Here is a 23,681-nt window from a genome sequence, read left to right on the forward strand (position 1 = left end):
TCTGCTTTAAACATTTTATTATCTTTTTCTGAAAAGTTTCCATTAAAAAAACATATCTTTATAAAAAGTGATGCCAACATAAAACACACGTCAACAGATATACTGAGAGTAGCAGGGAACAGTGGCGTGGTTTCAACAAGATGTTTATGAAAGCTAGGAATGTAGAGGGGAGATATTTAACTATCGGGGTGCTTTGTTTAGTATAACTAGGGTCAGTAGGTTTTCCTGACCAGGAACTACTATGGACAGGTCAAATGGTCAAGAAAACCTCATTGCCCTTCCAATAACAACTCAGAACACCCATATGAATCTAAACCTGGTGACACATCCCTTACACAGCTAGGGGTTACTGACTGTAGTGTATAGATGACAGGTAAAACTGCAAACATTCAAAACAACACAACATACAAGGCAGGAGACGTACAAGTTGTACTCAGTTAGTAATTGATACTAGGAGAAGCTGATTGGATGAAGATGCTTAACTGCCTCTCCTATGAAAATTCAGCCTGTTTCTCTTATCTTTGATAATGACATTGAAAACTCTTAGTGGTCATAAAGCATGTATTTCCGCTATGCATGGCAAAATGACGGTAACTTGCCCAAAATCCCCAGGTTTTCCATAAATCCTGGTTGGAGGATTCCGGATGTTCTGCTTATCCCCTCCATCATCCAAACAAGGATTTCTGGAAACCTGGGAATTTTTGGAAAGTTACCTGAATTTTGCAACCCTATTTCTGTTACAGTAACCAGTGGTGTGCTGGAGGAGCAAATGATCCCTTTCAAGTTTATCTTTTGTAAGAGACTTGTTGATAAATTGCTACATAACTAGAAATCTAATTGTTTTGCCAGTTTTGAGGCAGTTTTGAAAATGATATGTACTTCATACAAAGGCACGCATGAAAATATCTTCCAAAGCATAATTATACCACCATATAGAAATCCAATCTGCTTTCACCCAAAACGCTAATTTCTCTTTATTTTTTTTAAGAACAAATTACTCCACTTTGAAATCTTACAAAAACCACACTCGTAGTGGATTCCTGACAGTTGACCATAGCGAACACACGGTAAACCATGTTGACCCCAAATCCAAAATGTATAAAAAGCTATTACATATAAATATAAATATGTACAAAACAGGCACTCTTGGGAGGTGTACATTATGTTCTTCTCACGCAAACAGGGAAGAGAAGGTGAGAACTTCTCATAAGGCCATTATTTGATGGTATAGCGTACAGATTTGTTAAAGCATCAGACATCATTCAAGTGATGAGGGAGTATATTCAAGCATAGAAATCGAACAGAATGTACAAAGAGATAGAATGATTAGAATGGGAATTTGAAATGGGAGTGCCATGTCAGTTCTATTCATTTTGTTTCTATGGCTAGACAGAAGCTAGATCAACGCAGAAAATCACAAAGTAGCTGCCTAATACTCCCAACGGGCACGTTTTATAATCAGAATGAAGATGAGGATGATAGTGAGGATGAGGAAGAATATGCATTTTTCAAAGGCTGGATTTGCTCTTGCTGGTATTGTCAAAATAAACATGTCTAACTAATAGAAAGAGCTGATAGCTACAGTTGGGAAACGTAGCAGGAATGAACAGAAAATATATGAAAGAGAGGACAGAGGCAGGATAGTACAGCGTCCATATCTCTCCTTTATTGAAGCAACTTCAGCTGGTACTAAGGCTTCAGTTAGAGGAAGGTACTACACATATACATTTTCTACACAGGTGGTGAGGAGGACAGCTAACTGGCAAACACTGATGAATTAGGGATGGGTCCTCCACATCAACTATTGGTGTTTCAGTATTAATTTGTTCTCCTGGGATGATTTCTGTTGATCGGACGGTAGCTCTGGTCTTTTGTTTGATCTATTTTCTCTTCTCCCCTCCACTCCTTTCTCTAGTGCCTTCTGGTATTTGGGTTGCTTTCTTCTATCTCTCCATCTATCTCATCCTCTCCTCTTCAAAGCCTTCTCTCTAGTAGGGGCCCTTGATGGAAGGGCCCTTAGGGTTCCACTCTATTGGTTGGCTCATACAGTCAGAGGGGTTACACCGGCCCTCCCTGCCCTTCTGACCCGGCTGTCCAGGAGTTCCTGAGACCCCAGGGACCCCCTGCTGACCCACAGGGCCGCTGGGGCCCATCTTACCATAGCCTGGGGGGCCCGGAACACCTGGGGGGGGGGGAGGGGACAAGAGAGTAAGATAATTGATGATGGGACAGAGGGCATCATTGAAGCACTGGATACAAATTAATCCTTATAAAAGAACAGTTGCAATTTAAAGGTAAAACTTATTGAGTGTAAATTATTTTGACAGGCTGAAGTTGGTCTTACCTGGTGCTCCTGGGGGTCCACTGTCACCCATCTCCCCTACACCCTTGTCACCTTTCTCTCCCTTTAGACCTCGTGGACCTGCAGACACGACAGAGGACATTACTTGAGAGAGTAGCTAACCTTTATGTCAAGTCAATTACGCTAAATTGACATCACTTGTCATAACTTTTTAAGGTCTCCTATGGCTTTATTATGACCATGGTATTTAAGCCTTACGACAAAATAATCAAAAACATGAATCAAACGTGGGGTCTAGACTCACCCTGTGGTCCCAAGGGTCCTTGGCGACCCTCTCTACCTATCTGCCCTGGCTGACCTGGGGCCCCTGGAGTCCCATCTCTACCTGGATTACCATCCTTCCCTGGGGGGCCAGGACGACCGGGAGATGACACCTCTTGTGGCTGCGGCATACGAGACATGAAGTAGGCCATCCTCTCTGTAGGGGGAGAGATACAGTACAATCACAGTTGATAAACCGAATCAATAAACCAGTTTCCATTCTCTCCTGCAGCTCAGTTAGGAAAGAAGGACAGATCTTTGCAGTGTCTGGGTGATAAACCGAATCAATAAACAAGTTCCCATTCTCTCCTGTAGCTCAGTTAGGAAAGACGGACAGATCTTTGCAGTGTCTGGGTGATAAACCTAATCAATAAACAAGTTCCCATTCTCTCCCACAGCTCAGTTAGGAGAAATGGACAGTGTCTGGGTGATAAACACAAAAGAAGAGAAGAGGATGTTCTCACCATCAAAGATCTTCATGACCTGCTGGCGAATGAAGTCCTTGATGTTGTCATAGTTGACCACAGGCTGTGGAGAGAAATAGAAGGATATACAGTATGAAAGAGGACCTGACTACTGCACACATAATACATGAATCACCTCTTCTCATCGCTAAAAACCGTATTGGGTCTTTTGAGTTTTCAACTGTTGACCAAACTGTTGGTTTAGCATTCCATTAGACATTGTGGAACAAACAAGAACATAAGAAGTAATCAATTCATAATCAATGCAATTCATCACAGTAACTAAGGTCTCACCTCGTTGCCTGGTATTCCTGGAGGTCCGGGGGACCCTGCAGTGCCTGGTGAGCCAGGGGTCCCCCTCTCTCCCCTGGGTCCCACTGGGCCCATCACTGGGGCATCAGCCTTGGAGGAGTACCCCCCTCCGCCAGGAAGTCCAGGGCGACCTCGCTCCCCTGGGGCGCCCCTCTGACCTGGGGTACCTGCTTCACCCTGAGAGAGAGAGAGAGAGAGAGAGAGAGAGAGAGAGAGAGAGAGAGAGAGAGAGAGAGAGAGAGAGAGAGAGAGAGAGAGAGAGAGAGAGAGAGAGAGAGAGAGAGAGAGAGAGAGAGAGAGAGAGAGAGAGAGAGAGAGAGAGAGAGAGAGAGAGAGAGAGGGAGGGAAAGAGCTAAGAGGTAAGAGATGAGAGGTAGCCACTGAGAAGCACTGTTGGACCACTGACAACAGAGTTTAATATTGAAGATTGAAAAGATGAATAAACTCCTGCACACTGGCACCCATGTTTCTTCAACAATTTCCACCTATACAGTCTTGTCAGACCCTTGAAGGAGAGTCAAGTCAACAAGGGGACAGTGTCCACTTTAGATTGTAACCGGGCCCTACCCTGCCTTTAGAGTATTCCTTACTTACCTCCTCCTCCTACACACTAACAACACAGACATAGGTTGCATCCCAAATGAAATGGCACCCTATTCCCTATATTGCGCACTAAGTTTGACCAGGGCCCATAGGGAATAGGGTGCCATTTGGGATGCATACAAAGCCTCCCAGTCTCAGTAAATACACTCTGTATGTAGCCTACCCACCCTATTGTAAACAGCATCAGACAGACATCTGTGATTTATGTGGAACAAAGCAGGCATTTATGAAGGGCTAATGTTTACACGTCAACACCAGACACTGGACCCGAATGATGACAGAAGAGAGAGAAGGAGAGGAGAGGAAGCTCCTCTGTAATCTGTACTACAGCTAAAAGCCCTGACAATGCCTTCCTGTCACAATGACAAATCACCTCATCTCATGTAGCGCCCACAGTTAATAGCATTATCCAGGGGACAGAGAATAACTATATTGGTAACTACTGGGACAGACTGGGCTGCTGACGGGAGAGGTTGTGTTTTCTCTAGCAGGAGGTAAGCTTGGCTTCTTATATGGTGTTGAGTAAAGCTTAAACCATGTATTTAGATTGTAGGTAGGTATTGTAGTTAGGTATTATAGGTAGTTTACTCAGGTAGTTATTGAAGGTTATTGTAGGTAATTATTGTAGGTAAGGACTGTATTCGGCGGACTCCGGCGAAGCACGAGGCTAGCCTACCCACTACTTGGACCAACAAAGCTAGCTAGCTAGCGGGTAGCTACCGGTAACTTTTAGCAACTGTGGTTAGCTGTTTCCAATGTTATTTCACGCTTAAGAGTACCTGTAATTGAGCCAGCTAGCTGCCACCTTCAGCTGTTTTTCTAACCTCATTATCATTAACGTTAGGTGGTTGGTAGCTGCTGTACTTAATTTCGGCTACTGATTGCAGTCTGCCAGTTTGGCTTTATACATAGCTTGGGCTTTGTCGAGTAAGGCTTAAACTATGTATTTAGATTGTAGTTAGGTACTATAGGTAGGCATCGTGGGCTGTATATTATTAAGTAGTATAGGTAGGCATCGTGGGCTGTTGTGGGTAGCTGTTGTGTAGTTATTGTAGGTTACTTTTGTATTCGGCGGTGCCGGATGTAGCACGAAGCTAGCTAGCTAACTCACCTCCTGGATTAGCTGGCGAGTTGCTATTAGCAACGGTTGCAACTAAAAACAATATCCTTTTAGCCAGCTACATTCGTTCGCAGCGACGCCGTTTTTCAAACAAAGTCAACACAGTAGCCATTGCTAGCCAGCCAACACTACCAGCAGGCTGTGGTAGCTAAATACAATATCTTTGTGCTAGCTACCCAACGTTTAATCATTGCTGCGTTATGAAAGGTAAGCTTGGCTTCTTATATGGTGTTGAGTTAAGCTTAAACCATGTATTTAGATTGTAGGTAGGTATTGTAGTTTGGTATTATAGGTAGCTTACTCAGGTAGTTATTGAAGGTTATTGTAGGTAATTATTGTAGGTAAGGACTGTATTCGGCGGACTCCGGCGAAGCACGAGGCTAGCCTACCCACTACTTGGACCAACAAAGCTAGCTAGCTAGCGGGTAGCTACTGGTAACTTTTTGCAACTATGGTTAATTGTTTCCAATGTTATTTCATGCTTAAGAGTACCTGTGATTGAGCCAGCTAGCTGCTACCATTCAGCTGTTTTTCTAACCTCATCCGAGGCATTAACGTTAGGTGGTTGGTAGCTGCTGTACTTAATTACAGCTACTGATAACAGTCTGCTGTAGTTTACAACAATTCTAATTTCTAAAGTGGAAGTTGGGAGAGTTTTACTCGGGTGGTTCAGTGAAACAATTATAGTTTCTGAGGTGGAAGTTGGGAGAGTTATATATATATATTTTTTTTGGTGAGGGAGGCCTGCTCTCTCCTTTCCCTGATGTTTAGTTCATTTCATCCCGATCTCCTCTGCATTATTGTAGCCATCTGCTGCAGCCTGTCAACTATGCCTCTGCCTATCCCTGTTCTCTCCTCTCCGCACAGGCTACACAAACGCCTCACACCGCGTGGCTGCTGCCTCTCTAACCTGGTGGTCCCTGCACGCACCACACACCTGGAGTTCCAGGTCTCAGGCAGCCTCTGGAACTGCCGTTCTGCCGCCAACAAGGCTGACTTCATCCCAGCCTATGCCACCCTCCAGTCCCTCGACTTCCTGGCACTGACGGAAACATGGATTACCACTGAAAACACTGCTACTCCTACTGCTCTCTCCTCGTCTGACCATGTGTTCTCGCATACCCCGAGAGCATCTGGTCAGAGGGGTGGTGGCACAGGAATCCTCATCTCTCCCAAGTAGTCATTCTCAATTTTTCCCCTAACCCATCTGTCTATCTCCTCATTTGAATTCCACGCTGTCACAGTCACTAGCCCATTTAAGCTTAATATCCTTGTCATCTATCGCCCTCCAGGTTCCCTTGGACAGTTCATCAATGAGCTTGACGCCTTGATAAGTTCCTTTCCTGAGGATGGCTCACCCTTCACAGTCTTGGGGGATTTCAACCTCCCCACGTCTACATTTGACTCATTTCTCTCTGCCTCCTTCTTTCCACTCCTCTCCTCTTTTGACCTCACCCTCTCACCATCCCCCCCCACTCACAAGGCAGGCAATACGCTTGACTTCATCTTTACTAGATGTTGCTCTTCTACTAATCTCACTGCAACTCCCCTCCATGTCTCCGACCACTACTTTGTATCCTTTTCTCTCTCGCTCTCCTCCAACACTACTCACTCTGCCCCTACACAGATGGTAACGCGCCGCCGCAACCTTCGCTCTCTCTCTCCCACTACTCTCTCCTCTTCCATCCTATCATCTCTTCCCTCTGCTCAATCCTTCTCCCTCCAATCTCCTGATTCTGCCTCCTCAACCCTCCTCTCCTCCCTTTCTGCATCCTTTGACTCCCTGTGTCCCCTATCCTCCCGGCCGGCTCGGTCCTCCCCTCCAGCTCTGTGGCTTGATGACTCATTGCGAGCTCACAGAACAGAGCTCCGGGCAGCTGAGCGGAAATGGAAGAAAACTAAACTCCCTGCCGACCTGGCATCTTTTCACTCCCTCCTCTCTACATTTTCTTCATCTGTTTCTGCTGCTAAGGCCACTTTCTACCACTCTAAATTCCAAGCATCTGCCTCTAACCCTAGGAAGCTCTTTGCCACATTCTCCTCACTGCTGAATCCTCCCCCCCCCCCCCCCCCCCTCCCTCTCTGTGGATGACTTTGTCAACCACTTTGAAAAGAAGGTTGACGACATCCGATCCTCGTTTGTTAAGTCTAATGACACTGCTGGTCCTGCTCACACTGCCCTACCCTATGCTTTGACTTCTTTCTCCCCTCTCTCTCCAGATAAAATCTTGCGACTAGTGACTGCAGGCCGCCCAACAACCTGCCCGCTTGACCCCATCCCCTCCTCTCTTCTCCAGACCATCTCCGGTGACCTTCTCCCCTACCTCACCTCGCTGATCAACTCATCCTTGACCGCTGGCCATGTCCCTTCCGTCTTCAAGAGAGCGAGAGTTGCACCCCTTCTCAAAAAACCAACACTCGATCCCACTGATGTCAACAACTACAGACCAGTATCCCTTCTTTCTTTTCTTTCCAAAACTATTGAGCGTGCCGTCTTTAGCCAACTCTCTTGCTATCTCTCTCAGAATGACCTTCTTGATCCAAACCAGTCAGGTTTCAGGACTGGTCATTCAACTGAGACTGCTCTTCTCTGTGTCACGGAGGCTCTCCGCACTGCTAAAGCTAACTCTCTCTCCTCTGCTCTTGTCCTTCTAGACCTGTCTGCTGCCTTTGATACAGTGAACCATCAGATCCTCCTCTCCACCCTCTCCGAGCTGGGCATCTCCGGCGCGGCTCACTCCTGGATTGCGTCCTACCTGACCGGTCGCTCCTACCAAGTGGCGTGGCGAGAAGCTGTCTCCGCACCACGTGCTCTCACCACTGGTGTCCCCCAGGGCTCAGTTCTAGGCCCTCTCCTTTTCTCCCTATACACCAAGTCACTTGGCTCTGTCATATCCTCACATGGCCTCTCCTATCATTGCTACGCTGACGATACACAACTAATCTTCTCCTTTCCCCCTTCTGATAACCAGGTGGCGAATCGCATCTCTGCATGTCTGGCCGACATATCAGTATGGATGACGGATCACCACCTCAAGCTGAACCCTGGCAAGACGGAGCTGCTCTTCCTCCCGGGGAAGGACTGCCCGTTCCATGATCTCGCCATCACGGTTGACAACTCCGTTGTGTCCTCCTCCCAGAGTGCGAAGAGCCTTGGCGTGACCCTGGACAACACCCTGTCGTTCTCCGCCAACATCAAGGCGGTGACCCGATCCTGCAGGTTCATGCTCTACAACATTCGGAGAGTACGACCCTGCCTTACACAGGAAGCGGCACAGGTCCTAATCCAGGCACTTGTCATCTCCCGTCTGGATTACTGCAACTCGCTGTTGGCTGGGCTCCCTGCCTGTGCCATTAAACCCCTACAACTCATCCAGAATGCCGCAGCCCGTCTGGTGTTCAACCTTCCCAAGTTCTCTCACGTCACCCCCATCCTCCGCACACTCCACTGGCTTCCAGTTGAAGCTCGCATCCGTTACAAGACCATGGTGCTTGCCTATGGAGCAGTGAGGGGAACGGCACCTCCGTACCTTCAGGCTCTGATCAGTCCCTACACCCAGGCGAGGGCATTGCGTTCATCCACCTCTGGCCTGCTGGCTCCCCTTCCTCTGCGGAAGCATAGTTCCCGCTCAGCCCAGTCAAAGCTGTTCGCTGCTCTGGCACCCCAATGGTGGAACAAGCTCCCTCACGACGCCAGGACAGCGGAGTCACTCACCACCTTCCGGAGACATTTGAAACCCCACCTCTTTAAGGAACACCTGGGATAGGATAAAGTAATCCTTCTACCCCCCCCCCCCCCTCTTCCTCCCGGGGAAGGACTGCCCGTTCCATGATCTCGCCATCACGGTTGACAACTCCGTTGTGTCCTCCTCCCAGAGTGCGAAGAGCCTTGGCGTGACCCTAGACAACACCCTGTCGTTCTCCGCCAACATCAAGGCGGTGACCCGATCCTGCAGGTTCATGCTCTACAACATTCGGAGAGTACGACCCTGCCTTACACAGGAAGCGGCACAGGTCCTAATCCAGGCACTTGTCATCTCCCGTCTGGATTACTGCAACTCGCTGTTGGCTGGGCTCCCTGCCTGTGCCATTAAACCCCTACAACTCATCCAGATTGCCGCAGCCCGTCTGGTGTTCAACCTTCCCAAGTTCTCTCACGTCACCCCCCTCCATTGCGTTCATCCACCTCTGGCCTGCTGGCTCCCCTTCCTCTGCGGAAGCATAGTTCCCGCTCAGCCCAGTCAAAGCTGTTCGCTGCTCTGGCACCCCAATGGTGGAACAAGCTCCCTCACGACGCCAGGACAGCGGAGTCACTCACCACCTTCTGGAGACATTTGAAACCCCACCTCTTTAAGGAACACCTGGGATAGGATAAAGTAATCCTTCTACCCCCCCCCCCCCCCTCTTCCTCCCGGGGAAGGACTGCCCGTTCCATGATCTCGCCATCACGGTTGACAACTCCGTTGTGTCCTCCTCCCAGAGTGCGAAGAGCCTTGGCGTGACCCTGGACAACACCCTGTCGTTCTCCGCCAACATCAAGGCGGTGACCCGATCCTGCAGGTTCATGCTCTACAACATTCGGAGAGTACGACCCTGCCTTACACAGGAAGCGGCACAGGTCCTAATCCAGGCACTTGTCATCTCCCGTCTGGATTACTGCAACTCGCTGTTGGCTGGGCTCCCTGCCTGTGCCATTAAACCCCTACAACTCATCCAGAATGCCGCAGCCCGTCTGGTGTTCAACCTTCCCAAGTTCTCTCACGTCACCCCCCTCCATTGCGTTCATCCACCTCTGGCCTGCTGGCTCCCCTTCCTCTGCGGAAGCATAGTTCCCGCTCAGCCCAGTCAAAGCTGTTCGCTGCTCTGGCACCCCAATGGTGGAACAAGCTCCCTCACGACGCCAGGACAGCGGAGTCACTCACCACCTTCCGGAGACATTTGAAACCCCACCTCTTTAAGGAACACCTGGGATAGGATAAAGTAATCCTTCTACCCCCCCCCCCCCCCTCTTCCTCCCGGGGAAGGACTGCCCGTTCCATGATCTCGCCATCACGGTTGACAACTCCGTTGTGTCCTCCTCCCAGAGTGCGAAGAGCCTTGGCGTGACCCTGGACAACACCCTGTCGTTCTCCGCCAACATCAAGGCGGTGACCCGATCCTGCAGGTTCATGCTCTACAACATTCGGAGAGTACGACCCTGCCTTACACAGGAAGCGGCACAGGTCCTAATCCAGGCACTTGTCATCTCCCGTCTGGATTACTGCAACTCGCTGTTGGCTGGGCTCCCTGCCTGTGCCATTAAACCCCTACAACTCATCCAGAATGCCGCAGCCCGTCTGGTGTTCAACCTTCCCAAGTTCTCTCACGTCACCCCCCTCCATTGCGTTCATCCACCTCTGGCCTGCTGGCTCCCCTTCCTCTGCGGAAGCATAGTTCCCGCTCAGCCCAGTCAAAGCTGTTCGCTGCTCTGGCACCCCAATGGTGGAACAAGCTCCCTCACGACGCCAGGACAGCGGAGTCACTCACCACCTTCCGGAGACATTTGAAACCCCACCTCTTTAAGGAACACCTGGGATAGGATAAAGTAATCCTTCTACCCCCCCCCCCCCTCTTCCTCCCGGGGAAGGACTGCCCGTTCCATGATCTCGCCATCACGGTTGACAACTCCGTTGTGTCCTCCTCCCAGAGTGCGAAGAGCCTTGGCGTGACCCTGGACAACACCCTGTCGTTCTCCGCCAACATCAAGGCGGTGACCCGATCCTGCAGGTTCATGCTCTACAACATTCGGAGAGTACGACCCTGCCTTACACAGGAAGCGGCACAGGTCCTAATCCAGGCACTTGTCATCTCCCGTCTGGATTACTGCAACTCGCTGTTGGCTGGGCTCCCTGCCTGTGCCATTAAACCCCTACAACTCATCCAGAATGCCGCAGCCCGTCTGGTGTTCAACCTTCCCAAGTTCTCTCACGTCACCCCCCTCCATTGCGTTCATCCACCTCTGGCCTGCTGGCTCCCCTTCCTCTGCGGAAGCATAGTTCCCGCTCAGCCCAGTCAAAGCTGTTCGCTGCTCTGGCACCCCAATGGTGGAACAAGCTCCCTCACGACGCCAGGACAGCGGAGTCACTCACCACCTTCCGGAGACATTTGAAACCCCACCTCTTTAAGGAACACCTGGGATAGGATAAAGTAATCCTTCTACCCCCCCCCCCCCCCCCTCTTCCTCCCGAGGAAGGACTGCCCGTTCCATGATCTCGCCATCACGGTTGACAACTCCGTTGTGTCCTCCTCCCAGAGTGCGAAGAGCCTTGGCGTGACCCTGGACAACACCCTGTCGTTCTCCGCCAACATCAAGGCGGTGACCCGATCCTGCAGGTTCATGCTCTACAACATTCGGAGAGTACGACCCTGCCTTACACAGGAAGCGGCACAGGTCCTAATCCAGGCACTTGTCATCTCCCGTCTGGATTACTGCAACTCGCTGTTGGCTGGGCTCCCTGCCTGTGCCATTAAACCCCTACAACTCATCCAGAATGCCGCAGCCCGTCTGGTGTTCAACCTTCCCAAGTTCTCTCACGTCACCCCCCTCCATTGCGTTCATCCACCTCTGGCCTGCTGGCTCCCCTTCCTCTGCGGAAGCATAGTTCCCGCTCAGCCCAGTCAAAGCTGTTCGCTGCTCTGGCACCCCAATGGTGGAACAAGCTCCCTCACGACGCCAGGACAGCGGAGTCACTCACCACCTTCCGGAGACATTTGAAACCCCACCTCTTTAAGGAACACCTGGGATAGGATAAAGTAATCCTTCTACCCCCCCCCCCCCCTCTTCCTCCCGAGGAAGGACTGCCCGTTCCATGATCTCGCCATCACGGTTGACAACTCCGTTGTGTCCTCCTCCCAGAGTGCGAAGAGCCTTGGCGTGACCCTGGACAACACCCTGTCGTTCTCCGCCAACATCAAGGCGGTGACCCGATCCTGCAGGTTCATGCTCTACAACATTCGGAGAGTACGACCCTGCCTTACACAGGAAGCGGCACAGGTCCTAATCCAGGCACTTGTCATCTCCCGTCTGGATTACTGCAACTCGCTGTTGGCTGGGCTCCCTGCCTGTGCCATTAAACCCCTACAACTCATCCAGAATGCCGCAGCCCGTCTGGTGTTCAACCTTCCCAAGTTCTCTCACGTCACCCCCCTCCATTGCGTTCATCCACCTCTGGCCTGCTGGCTCCCCTTCCTCTGCGGAAGCATAGTTCCCGCTCAGCCCAGTCAAAGCTGTTCGCTGCTCTGGCACCCCAATGGTGGAACAAGCTCCCTCACGACGCCAGGACAGCGGAGTCACTCACCACCTTCCGGAGACATTTGAAACCCCACCTCTTTAAGGAACACCTGGGATAGGATAAAGTAATCCTTCTACCCCCCCCCCCCCTCTTCCTCCCGGGGAAGGACTGCCCGTTCCATGATCTCGCCATCACGGTTGACAACTCCGTTGTGTCCTCCTCCCAGAGTGCGAAGATCCTTGGCGTGACCCTGGACAACACCCTGTCGTTCTCCGCCAACATCAAGGCGGTGACCCGATCCTGCAGGTTCATGCTCTACAACATTCGGAGAGTACGACCCTGCCTTACACAGGAAGCGGCACAGGTCCTAATCCAGGCACTTGTCATCTCCCGTCTGGATTACTGCAACTCGCTGTTGGCTGGGCTCCCTTGTAAATGTAAATGTACTGTATCTACTGTACAGGACTTCAGTGTAGAGGGACTGGAGGGCTATGCAGTATGAGGTATTGTCAGGGAAAGTAGGGTATTTGAGGTCAAATGAAGGGGCCGGGGCTCTCTGGTCAAAAGTAGTGCACTATATACGGAATAGGGTGCCATTTGGGGCATAATCAATGTTTGATGTCTGGGTTTAGGGAATCTGCTGAATAAGCCAAAACCAACGGAGTGTGTGCACAACCACGACCCTGGCCAACACTACAGCCCTCAGCCATTGGACTACACTACCCATAATCCTTTATGGTAGTGGTGGCCATATCTGAGGTAGCCAGTGGTTTAATAGCGTGGCTGCTGGTGGTAATTTGTCTTGGCAAACAAACACACACACACACACACACACACACACACACACACACACACACACACACACACACACACACACACACACACACACACACACACACACACACACACACACACACACACACACACACACACACACACACACACACACACACACACAGGAGAGCAGTGACTCTTACCTTTTGACCACATTGTCCATTGTCTCCTGGCAGACCAGGCGATCCCTGTGAACATGGAGAATAAGATCAGTGAGAGAACAAGGTTGTATATAATACAGCTAAATTCATGTTTTTGTCATAATGACAAACACCACATCAGAAGGGTTACTCACATCTTTGCCCACAGCTCCATCACTTCCTGGTTCTCCCTGAGAGACAGAGGGAGGGAGAAGAAAGAAACCGAGGAAGAAGAAGAGAAAACAGTGATTAAGATTCAACTCGTCCCCATGCTACCAACATAGAAAAGGGAAATGCTGAAATGTATATCTATCATCTTCTACAGTATATCTATCTTGTTGAAACCATTATGATTGTGTGTACTGACCATCATTCCTGGATGACCGGGGGGTCCAGCTGGGCCAACCATCCCTGGTAGCCCTCTGTCTCCTGCCTGGCCTTTCTCCCCCTTTATACCCTACAGACACAGAGAGAGAGACAGAGAGAGAGAGAGAGAGAGAGAGAGAGAGAGAGAGAGAGAGAGAGAGAGAGAGAGAGAGAGAGAGAGAGAGAAAGCAAGAGAGAGAGAGAGAGAGAGAGAGCGAGAGAGAGAGAGAGAGAGAGAGAGAGAGAGAGAAAGAAAGAAAGAAAGAAAGAAAGAAAGAAAGAAAGAAAGAAAGAAAGAAAGAAAGAAAGAAAGAAAGAAAGAAAGAAAGAAAGAAAGAAAGAAAGAAAGAAAGAAAGAAAGAGAGGGAGAAGAAAGAGAGAAAAACAACAGAGAAAGAGTAATGATTAACCTTGCCTGAGACATAACTCTGACACTGAATGTAATAATGCAGATAAACCAGGGTTGGATGCAGATGACCTGTGGTTTGATAACCTTTCCTACTACATTAGAAAATACATATTGATGATGATAATATTTCCTCTCACCTCTCCTGCTGGGCCTGCCGGTCCTGGGGGTCCTGCTGCTCCTGCAGAACCCTACCAATAAAACATAACCTCTTAGCTACAAATTGTATGCACACACAAAAACCTTATTAACAGACACACTATATACAACAACACAAACCAAGAGACATATAATTTTTTACATTTTAGTCATTTAGCAGACGCTCTTAACCAGAGCGACTTACAGTTAGTGAGTGCATACATTTTCATACTGGTCCCCCGTGGGAATCGAACCCACAACCCTGGCGTTGCAAGTGCCATGCTCTACCAACTGAGCTACACGGGACTACATAGGGAATAGGGTGCCATTTCACATATAGGTGAAAGGTTAAAGGTCATGTACTCACAAGGTGTCCTGGGGGACCGGGTCGACCCTGAGGCCCAGGGGCTCCGGCGTCACCCTGAAAAGGTCAGAGGTCGTTTCAATGAGACTCAACACACAGTCATAACTCATTGGCACATAGTGACAACATCACCATTCCATTGATCTAGAATTTTTTTTATTTACCATTCATTCATTTCATATGAACATCATTCAAACATCAAACAACATGAATTGAGCAGGTGAATGAAACGTTTGGTTTGACTCACTTCAAGTCCTGGTCTGCCAGCTGTCCCCGGTGGGCCTACAGGTCCAGCATCACCCTGAAGAGAGGAGGAAGATGGAGGGAGAGGAGAGGAAGAGAGAAATGGAGAGCATGGGGGAAAAGAGGGGTGAGGGATTATCCAGTATCTATAACAACGTGCTAATAATCTGTATTGGTGTACTGTACGGTAGCAGACATCAAACAGACACACTGAAGAGAGTAGGGTGTGCGTGTGTGTGGTTGGCTCACCTTCTGTCCAGGGAAGCCAACATGTCCATGCTTTCCTTTGAAACCCTGCAGATAGATCAACGATAAACACAACACATATCACATCTCACACACAGCTTTCAACACAACACACATCACATCTTGATCACAGCTTTCAACACAACACACACACATCTCACACACAGCTTTCAACACAACACACATCACATCTCACACACAGCTTTCAACACAACACAAATCACATCTCGATCACAGCTTTCAACACAACACACATCACATTACACACACAGCTTTCAACACAACACAAATCACATCTCATACACAGCTTTCAACACAACACAAATCACATCTCATACACAGCTTTCAACACAACACAAATCACATCTCGATCACAGCTTTCAACACAACACACATCACATCTCACACACAACACACATCACATCTCACACACAACACACATCACATCTCACACACAGCTTTCGAAACACATCACTTTGAAATCTCACATTGATTTGAGCACCTGCACTCTCAGAACACACACAGAGAAACACTGAGTCATAGACAGAATGTAGAATGATTGACACAACATCCTGCTTCTCTTCCTGATCCTTTCTTCATTGTTTTGAACTATGTGAGCCATTTTAGATCACCTTCTTTTGAACTTTGTCTATCTAGTATACCAAACAGAGAACATTGCGGAAAGCAGAGCAGAAACCAATAATTCTGGGCCCATATTCATAAAGCATCTCAGAGTAGGAGTGCTGTAAATGTAATGTAAATGATCTAGGATCAGTTTATCCTTTTAAATCAGAATGAATACTTATTATATGGACAGGCAGGACCTGTTCCTAGATCAGCATTAACACAATGAGATGCTTTTTGAATACGGCCCCTGAACTCTTTGCATGGTAACATGGGCAGCTGATTGGCACGTACACTAAGCTCAGGGACATACATACGTACACTGCTATGTGAGGTGAGATCTTGGGTGAGATCAGCGGGTGATGTTTGATGGATTTTTACATTTACATTTAACATTTTAGTAATTTAGCAGACGCTCTTATCCAGAGCGACTTACAGTAATGAGTGCTTACATTTTCATTTCATAGAGGGTCAGATACAAGGCACCTGCTTTGTATGGGCACACCGTGAAAGTGGTGTGATGTCACAGCCTGTCTAATGATATATGATATGAGACAAGGTCCTGCTTTTTCAGAAGGGGTAGAGGTCACTGAGGTCATATGTAGGGGTCATGTAAAGGTGAAAGGGCACTCACCGGGATTCGATTCCTCTGGGTCCTGCCGTCCCTGGAAGCCCTGGCTCACCCTGAGAGAGAGAGAGAGAGAGAGAGAGAGAGAGAGAGAGAGAGAGAGAGAGAGAGAGAGAGAGAGAGAGAGAGAGAGAGAGAGAGAGAGAGAGAGAGAGAGAGAGAGAGAGAGAGAGAAGAGAGAGAGAAAGAGAGCAAAGAGAGAGAGAGAGAGCAAGAGAGGAGGGGGGAGGTGGGACAGAGAGGTGAGGTCAATTCAAGTCATCCTACTTTACTCCTTACATCGACTAACAATAATATCTACTACCTCTTACCCTCATTCCTGGTTTCCCATCTTTACCAATCCCTCAAATCCAGGAGGTCCCTTTGGGGGCACACACACGCAGAGAGGGAAGAGTATTCTTTAAACTCATTGTCCGTGAAAAAACCCACACTACAGTGCCTTGGAAAAGTATTCATCCCCTTTGGCGTTTTTCCTATTTTGTTGCATTAATTTAAATTTAGTTTTATTTGGATTCATGTAATGGACATACACAAAATAGTCCAAATTGGTGAAGTGAAATGAAAAAAATAACTTGTTTCAAAAAATTCAAATAAATAAATAATGGAAAAGTGGTGCGTGCATATGTATTCACCCCCTTTGCTATGAAGCCCCTAAATAAGATCTGGTGCAAACAATTACCTTCAGAACTCACATAATTAGTTAAATAAAGTCCACCTGTGTGCAATCTAAGTGTCACATGATCTGTCACATGATCTCAGTATATACCAGTGGGGAGAACAAGTATTTGATACACTGCCGATTTTGCAGGTTTTCCTACTTACAAAGCATGTAGAGGTCTGTACTTTTTATCATAGGTACACTTCAACTGTGAGAGACGGAATCTAAAACAAAAATCCAGAAAAACACATTGTATGATTTTTAAGTAATTAATTTTCATTTTATTGCATGACATAAGTATTTGATCACCTACCAACCAGTAAGAATTCCGGCTCTCACAGACCTGTTAGTTTTTCTTTAAGAAGCCCTCCTGTTCTCCACTCATTACCTGTATTAACTGCACCTATTTGAACTCGTTACCTGTATAAAAGACACCTGTCCACACACTCAATCAAACAGACTCCAACCTCTCCACAATGGCCAAGACCAGAGAGCTGTGTAAGGACATCAGGGATAAAATTGTAGACCTGCAAAAGGCTGGGATGGGCTACAGGACAATAGGCAAGCAGCTTGGTGAGAAGGCAACAACTGTTGGCGCAATTATTAGAAAATGGAAGAAGTTCAAGATGACGGTCAATCACCTCGGTCTGGGGCTCCATGCAAGATCTCACCTCGTGGGGCATCAATGATCATGAGGAAGGCGAGGGATCAGCCCAGAACTACACGGCAGGACCTGGTCAATGACCTGAAGAGAGCTGGGACCACAGTCTCAAAGAAAACCATTAGTAACACACTACGCCGTCATGGATTAAAATCCTGCAGCGCACGCAAGGTCCCCCTGCTCAAGCCAGCGCATGTCCAGGCCCGTCTGAAGTTTGCCAATGACCATCTGGATGATCCAGAGGAGGAATGGGAGGAGGTCATGTGGTCTGATGAGACAAAAATAGAGCTTTTTGGTCTAAACTCCACTCGCCGTGTTTGGAGGAAGAAGAAGGATGAGTACAACCCCAAGAACACCATCCCAACCGTGAAGCATGTAGGTGGAAACATCATTCTTTGGGGATGCTTTTCTGCAAAGGGGACAGGACGACTGCACCGTATTGAGGGGAGGATGGATGGGGCCATGTATCGCGAGATCTTGCCCAACAACCTCCTTCCCTCAGTAAGAGCATTGAAGATGGGTCATGGCTGGGTCTTCCAGCATGACAACGACCCGAAACACACAGCCAGGGCAACTAAGGAGTGGCTCCGTAAGAAGCATCTCAAGGTCCTGGAGTGGCCTAGCCAGTCTCCAGACCTGAACCCAATAGAAAATATTTGGAGGGAGCTGAATGTCCGTATTGCCCAGTGACAGCCCCGAAACCTGAAGGATCTGGAGAAGGTCTGTATGGAGGAGTGGGCCAAAATCCCTAATGCAGTGTGTGCAAACATGGTCAAGACCTACAGGAAACGTATGATCTCTGTAATTGCAAACAAAGGTTTAAGACCTACAGGAAACGTTATGATCTCTGTAATTGCAAACAAAGGTTTCTGTACCAAATATTAAGTTCTGCTTTTCTGATGTATCAAATACTTATGTCATGCAATAAAATGCAAATTAATTACTTAAAAATCATACAATGTGATTTTCTGGATTTTTGTTTTAGATTCGTCTCTCACAGTTGAAGTGTACTATGATAAAAATTACAGACCTCTACATGCTTTGTAAGTAGGAAAAACCTGCAAAATCGGCAGTGTATCAAATACTTGTTCTCCCCACTGTATATACACCTGTTCTGAAAGGCCCCAGAGCCTGCACACCACTAAAAAGGGGGGTACCACCAAGCAAGCGGCACCAATGAAGACCAAGGAGCTCTCCAAACAGGTCAGAAAACAAAGTTGTGGAGAAGTACAAAAACATTTCAGAAACGTTGAACATATAATGGCACACCACAACAAACCTGCCAAGAGAGGGCTCCGCCCACCAAACTCACGGACCAGGCAAGGAGGGCATTAATCAGAGAGGCAACAAAGAGACCAAAGATAACCCTGAAGGAGCTGCAAAGCTCCACAGCGGAGATAGGAGTATCTGTCCATAGGACCACTTTAAGCCGTACACTCCACAGAGCTAGGGCTTTACGAAAGAGTGGCCAGAAAAAGCCATTGCTTAAAGAAAAAAATAAGCAAACACGTTTGGTGTTCGCCAAAAGGCATGTGGGAGACTCACCAAACATATGGAAGAAGGTACTCTGGTCAGATGAGACTAACATTTTTGGCCATCAAGGAAAATGCTATGTCTGGCGCAAACCCAACACCTCTCATCACCCCGAGAACACCATCCCCACAGTGAAGCATGGTGGTGGCAACATCATGCTGTGGAGATGTTTTTCATCGGCAGGGACTGGGAAACTGGTCAGAATTGAAGGAATGATGGATGGCGCTAAATACAGGGAAATTCTTGAGGGAAACCTGTTTCAGTCTTCCAGAGATTTGAGACTGGGACGGAGGTTCACCTTCCAGCAGGACATATGACCGTAAGCATACTGCTAACGCAACACTAGAGTGATTTAAGGGGAAACATTGAAATGTCTTGGAATGCCTCTGGTCAAAGCCCAGACCTCAATCCAATTGAGAATATGTGGTATGACTTAAAGATAGCTGTACACCAGCGGAACCCATCCAACTTGAAGGAGCTGGAGCAGTTTTGCCTTGAAGAATGGGCAAAAATCCCAGTGGCTAGATGTGCCAAGCTTATAGAGACATACCCCAAGAGACTTGCAGCTGTAATTGCTGCAAAAGGTGGCTCTACAAAGTACTGACTTTGGGGGGGGGGGTGAATAGTTATGCACGCTCAAGGTTTCTGTTTTTTTGTCTTTTCTATTCTGTCACGCCCTGACTCAGGGGACGCTTATATGTTGAGTCAGGGTGTGTATATTCTATGTTGTGTAGTTCTATGTATCTATCTAGTATGGGTATTTTTTCTATGTTGGCCAGTGTGGTTCCCAATCAGAGGCAGCTGTCGCTCGTTGTCTCTGATTGGGGGACCATACTTAGGCAGCCTATTGGCACTATTGAGTTGTGGGATCTTGTTCCGTATGAGGTATGTTGTTTGTGTCTACCTTGGACTTCACGTTTCGTTTCGTTTTTGTTTTGTCAAGTGTTTATTAAGTTTAAATAAACATGTATGCATATCACGCTGTGCCTTGGTCTGACCCGTCTATGAACGAACGTGACAATTTCTTGTTTGTTTCACCCTAAAAAATATTTTGCATCTTCAATTGGTAGGCATGTTGTGTAAATCAAATTATACAAACCCCCCAAAAAATCTATTTAATTCCAGGTTGTAAGGCAAACACAAAATAGGAAAAATGCCAAGGGGGGGTGAATACTTTTGCAAGCCACTGTATATCTTGTGATAACGCACAGACACACAGACACACTCACCTGCAAGCCAGGAGCCCCAGGAGAACCTGACGGTCCAGACGAGCCCTGTGGACCTTGTGCTCCATCATTACCCTGAGAGAGAGAGAGAGCGAGAGAGAGGGAAATCAATCATTTCCAGACCCCAGGCACATGTACTTGTCTGTGGCGACCTAAGTGCCATAACTGGACAAGAACCCTGACACCCTCAGCATACACAGGGACAAACACCTACCTGGGATGACAGCATTCCCTCCCCCATATGCCCCCCTAGGCACAACTACGACAACATAACCAACAAAAATGGGGTCACAACTCCTGCAGCTCTGTCGCACACTGGGTATGCACATAGTCAATGGTAGGCTTCGAGGGGACTCCTATGGTAGGTACACCTATAGTCTCATCTCTTGGTAGTAGTACTGTAGACTACTTTATCACTGACCTCAACCCAGAGTCTCTCAGAGCGTTCACAGTCAGCCCACTGACACCCCTATCAGACCACAGCAAAATCACAGTCTACTTGAACAGAGCAATACTCAATCATGAGGCATCAAAGCCAAAGGAACTGAATAATATAAAGAAATGCTATAGATGGAAGGAAAGTAGTGTCGAAACCTACCAAAAAAACAATTAGGCAACAACAAATTCAATCTCTTTTAGACAACTTCCTGGACAAAACATTCCACCGTAATAGTGAAGGTGTAAACTTGGCAGTAGAAAACCTAAACAGTATATTTGACCTCTCAGCTTCCCTATCAAATCTAAAAATCTCTAACAGAAAACCAAAGAAAAGTAACAACAGTGACAAATGGTTTGATGAAGAATGCAAAAACCTAAGAAAGAAATCGAGAAACCTATCCAAACCAAAAACATAGAGACCCAGAAAAACCTGAGGCCTACGCCGTCACTATGGTGAATCACTAAAACAATACAGAAAAAGAAGGAACAGCATGTCAGAAATCAGCTCAATGTAATTGAAGAATCCATAGACTCTAACCACTTCTGGGAAAATTGGAAAACACTAAACAATACAACAACACAAAGAGCTATCTATCCAAAATGGAGATGTATGGGTAAACCACTTCTCCAATCTTTTTGGACCTATAACAAAGAACAAACAGCAAAAAAATATACATGATCAAATGCAAATCTTAGAATCAACTATTAAAGACTACCAGAACCCCACTGGATTTCTCAATTACATTCAATGAACTACAGGACAAAATACAAACCCTCCAACCCAAAAAGGCCTGTGGTGTCGATGGTATCCTCAATTAAATGTTAAAATATACAGACCACAAATTCCAATTGGCTATACTTAAACTCTTTAAACATCATCCTTAGCTCTGGAATCTTCCCCAATATTTAGAACTAAGGACTGATCACCCCAATCCACAAAAGTGGAGACAAATCTGACCCCAATAACTACCGTGGGATATGCGTCAACAGCAACCTGGGAAAATCCTCTGCATTATCATTAACAGCAGACTAGTTCATTTCCTCAGTGAAAACAATGTACTGAGCAAATGTCAAATTGTTTTTTTTCCCAAATTACTGTACGACAGACCACGTATTCACCCTGCACCCCCTAATTGACAAACAAACAAACCAAAACAAAGGCAAAGTCTTCTCATGCTTTGTTCATTTCAAAAAAGCTTTTGACTCAATTTGGCATGAGGGTCTGCTATACAAATTTATGGAAAGTGGAGTTGAGAGAAAAACATACGACATTATAAAATCCATGTACACAAACAACAAGTGTGCGGTTAAAATTGGCAAAAAAACACACACATTTCTTTCCACAGGGCCGTGGTGTGAGACAGGGATGCAGTTTAAGCCCCACCTTCTTCAGCATATATATCAACGAATTGGCGAGGGCACTAGAAACAGTCTGCAGCACCCTACTAGAATCTGAAGTCAAATGTCTACTGTTTGCTGATGATCTGGTGCTTCTGTCACCAACCAAGGAGGGCCTACAGCAGCACCTAGATCTTCTGCACAGATTCTGTCAGACCTGGGCCCTGACAGTAAATCTCAGTAAGACCAAAAAAAATGGTGTTCCAAAAAAAGGTCCAGTTGCCAGGACCACAAATACAAATTCCATCTAGAGACCGTTGCCCTAGAGCACACAAAAAACTATACATACCTTTGGCCTAAACATCAGCGCCACATGTATTCACAAAATGGGACAAACACCAAATTGAGGACTTCCTGCATAGAATTCTGCAAAAATTATCCTCTGTGTACAACGAAAAACACCAAATATATGCATGCAGAGCAGAATCTAGGCCGATACCCGCTAATTATAAAAATTCCAGAAAAGAGACGTTAAACCACTTAAAAGGAAGTGATTCCCAAATCTTCCATAACAAAGCCATCACCTACAAAGATATGAACTTGGAGAAGAGTCCCCTAAGTAAGCTGGTCCTGGGGCTCTGTTCACAAACACAAAAAGACCCCAAAGAGCCCCAGGGCAACAAAAACAACACAATTAGACCCAACCAAATCATGAGAAAACAAAAAGAGAATTACTTGACACATTGGAAAGATTTAACAAAAAAACTGAGCAAACTAGAATCCTATTTGGCTCTAAACAGAGAGTACACAGTGGCAGAATACCTGACCACTGTGACTGACCCAAACTTAAGGAAAGCTTTGACTATGTACAGACTCAGTGAGCATAGCCTTGCTATGGAGAAAGGCCACCGTAGGCAGACCTGGCTCTCAAGAGAAGACAGGCTATGTACACACTGCCCACAAAATGAGGTGGAAACTGAGCTGCACTTCCTAGCCTCCTGCCAAATGTATGACCACATTAGAGTCACATATTTCCCTCAGATTACAGAGATCCCACAAAGAATTCAAAAACAAACCCAATTTTGATAAACTCCCTTATCTACTGGGTGAAAAACCACACTGTGCCATCACAGCAGCAAGATTTATGACCTGTTGCCACAAGAAAAGGGCAACCAGTGAAGAACAAACACCATTGTAAATACAACCCATATTTATGTTTATTTATTTTCCCATTTGTACTTTAAATATTTGCACATTGTTACAACACTGTATATATACATATGACATTTGAAATGTCTTTATTCTTTTGGAACTTCTGAATGTAATGTTTACTGTTAATATTTATTGTTTATTTCACTTTTGTTTACTATCTACTTCACTTGCTTTGGCAATGTTAACATATGTTTCCCATGCCAATAAAGCCCTTACATTGAATTGAATTGGAG

General features: G+C 46.9%; 1 protein-coding gene across 1 annotated transcript in view; it reads right to left on the reverse strand.

Annotated features, from left to right (window-relative positions):
* Nucleotides 1–23,681, reverse strand: part of LOC311121072 (uncharacterized protein) — a gene marked incomplete at its 5' end in the record, with an annotated part of 289,117 nt that continues 265,436 nt past the window's right edge. The window contains 17 exon segments of the mRNA XM_084157921.1: nucleotides 1–2,182; nucleotides 2,345–2,422; nucleotides 2,607–2,780; nucleotides 3,088–3,151; nucleotides 3,382–3,576; nucleotides 13,371–13,415; nucleotides 13,523–13,558; nucleotides 13,735–13,824; nucleotides 14,280–14,330; nucleotides 14,645–14,698; nucleotides 14,889–14,942; nucleotides 15,134–15,178; nucleotides 16,389–16,394; nucleotides 16,397–16,438; nucleotides 16,694–16,722; nucleotides 16,725–16,743; nucleotides 20,464–20,535. Coding sequence (XP_084014047.1) covers nucleotides 1,989–2,182; nucleotides 2,345–2,422; nucleotides 2,607–2,780; nucleotides 3,088–3,151; nucleotides 3,382–3,576; nucleotides 13,371–13,415; nucleotides 13,523–13,558; nucleotides 13,735–13,824; nucleotides 14,280–14,330; nucleotides 14,645–14,698; nucleotides 14,889–14,942; nucleotides 15,134–15,178; nucleotides 16,389–16,394; nucleotides 16,397–16,438; nucleotides 16,694–16,722; nucleotides 16,725–16,743; nucleotides 20,464–20,535 — 1,248 coding nt within the window. The 3' untranslated portion in view covers nucleotides 1–1,988.

This window comes from Coregonus lavaretus (genome assembly GCF_964263955.1).
Source record: "Coregonus lavaretus genome assembly, chromosome: 3".
In the NCBI taxonomy this organism is placed as follows: domain Eukaryota; kingdom Metazoa; phylum Chordata; class Actinopteri; order Salmoniformes; family Salmonidae; genus Coregonus; species Coregonus lavaretus.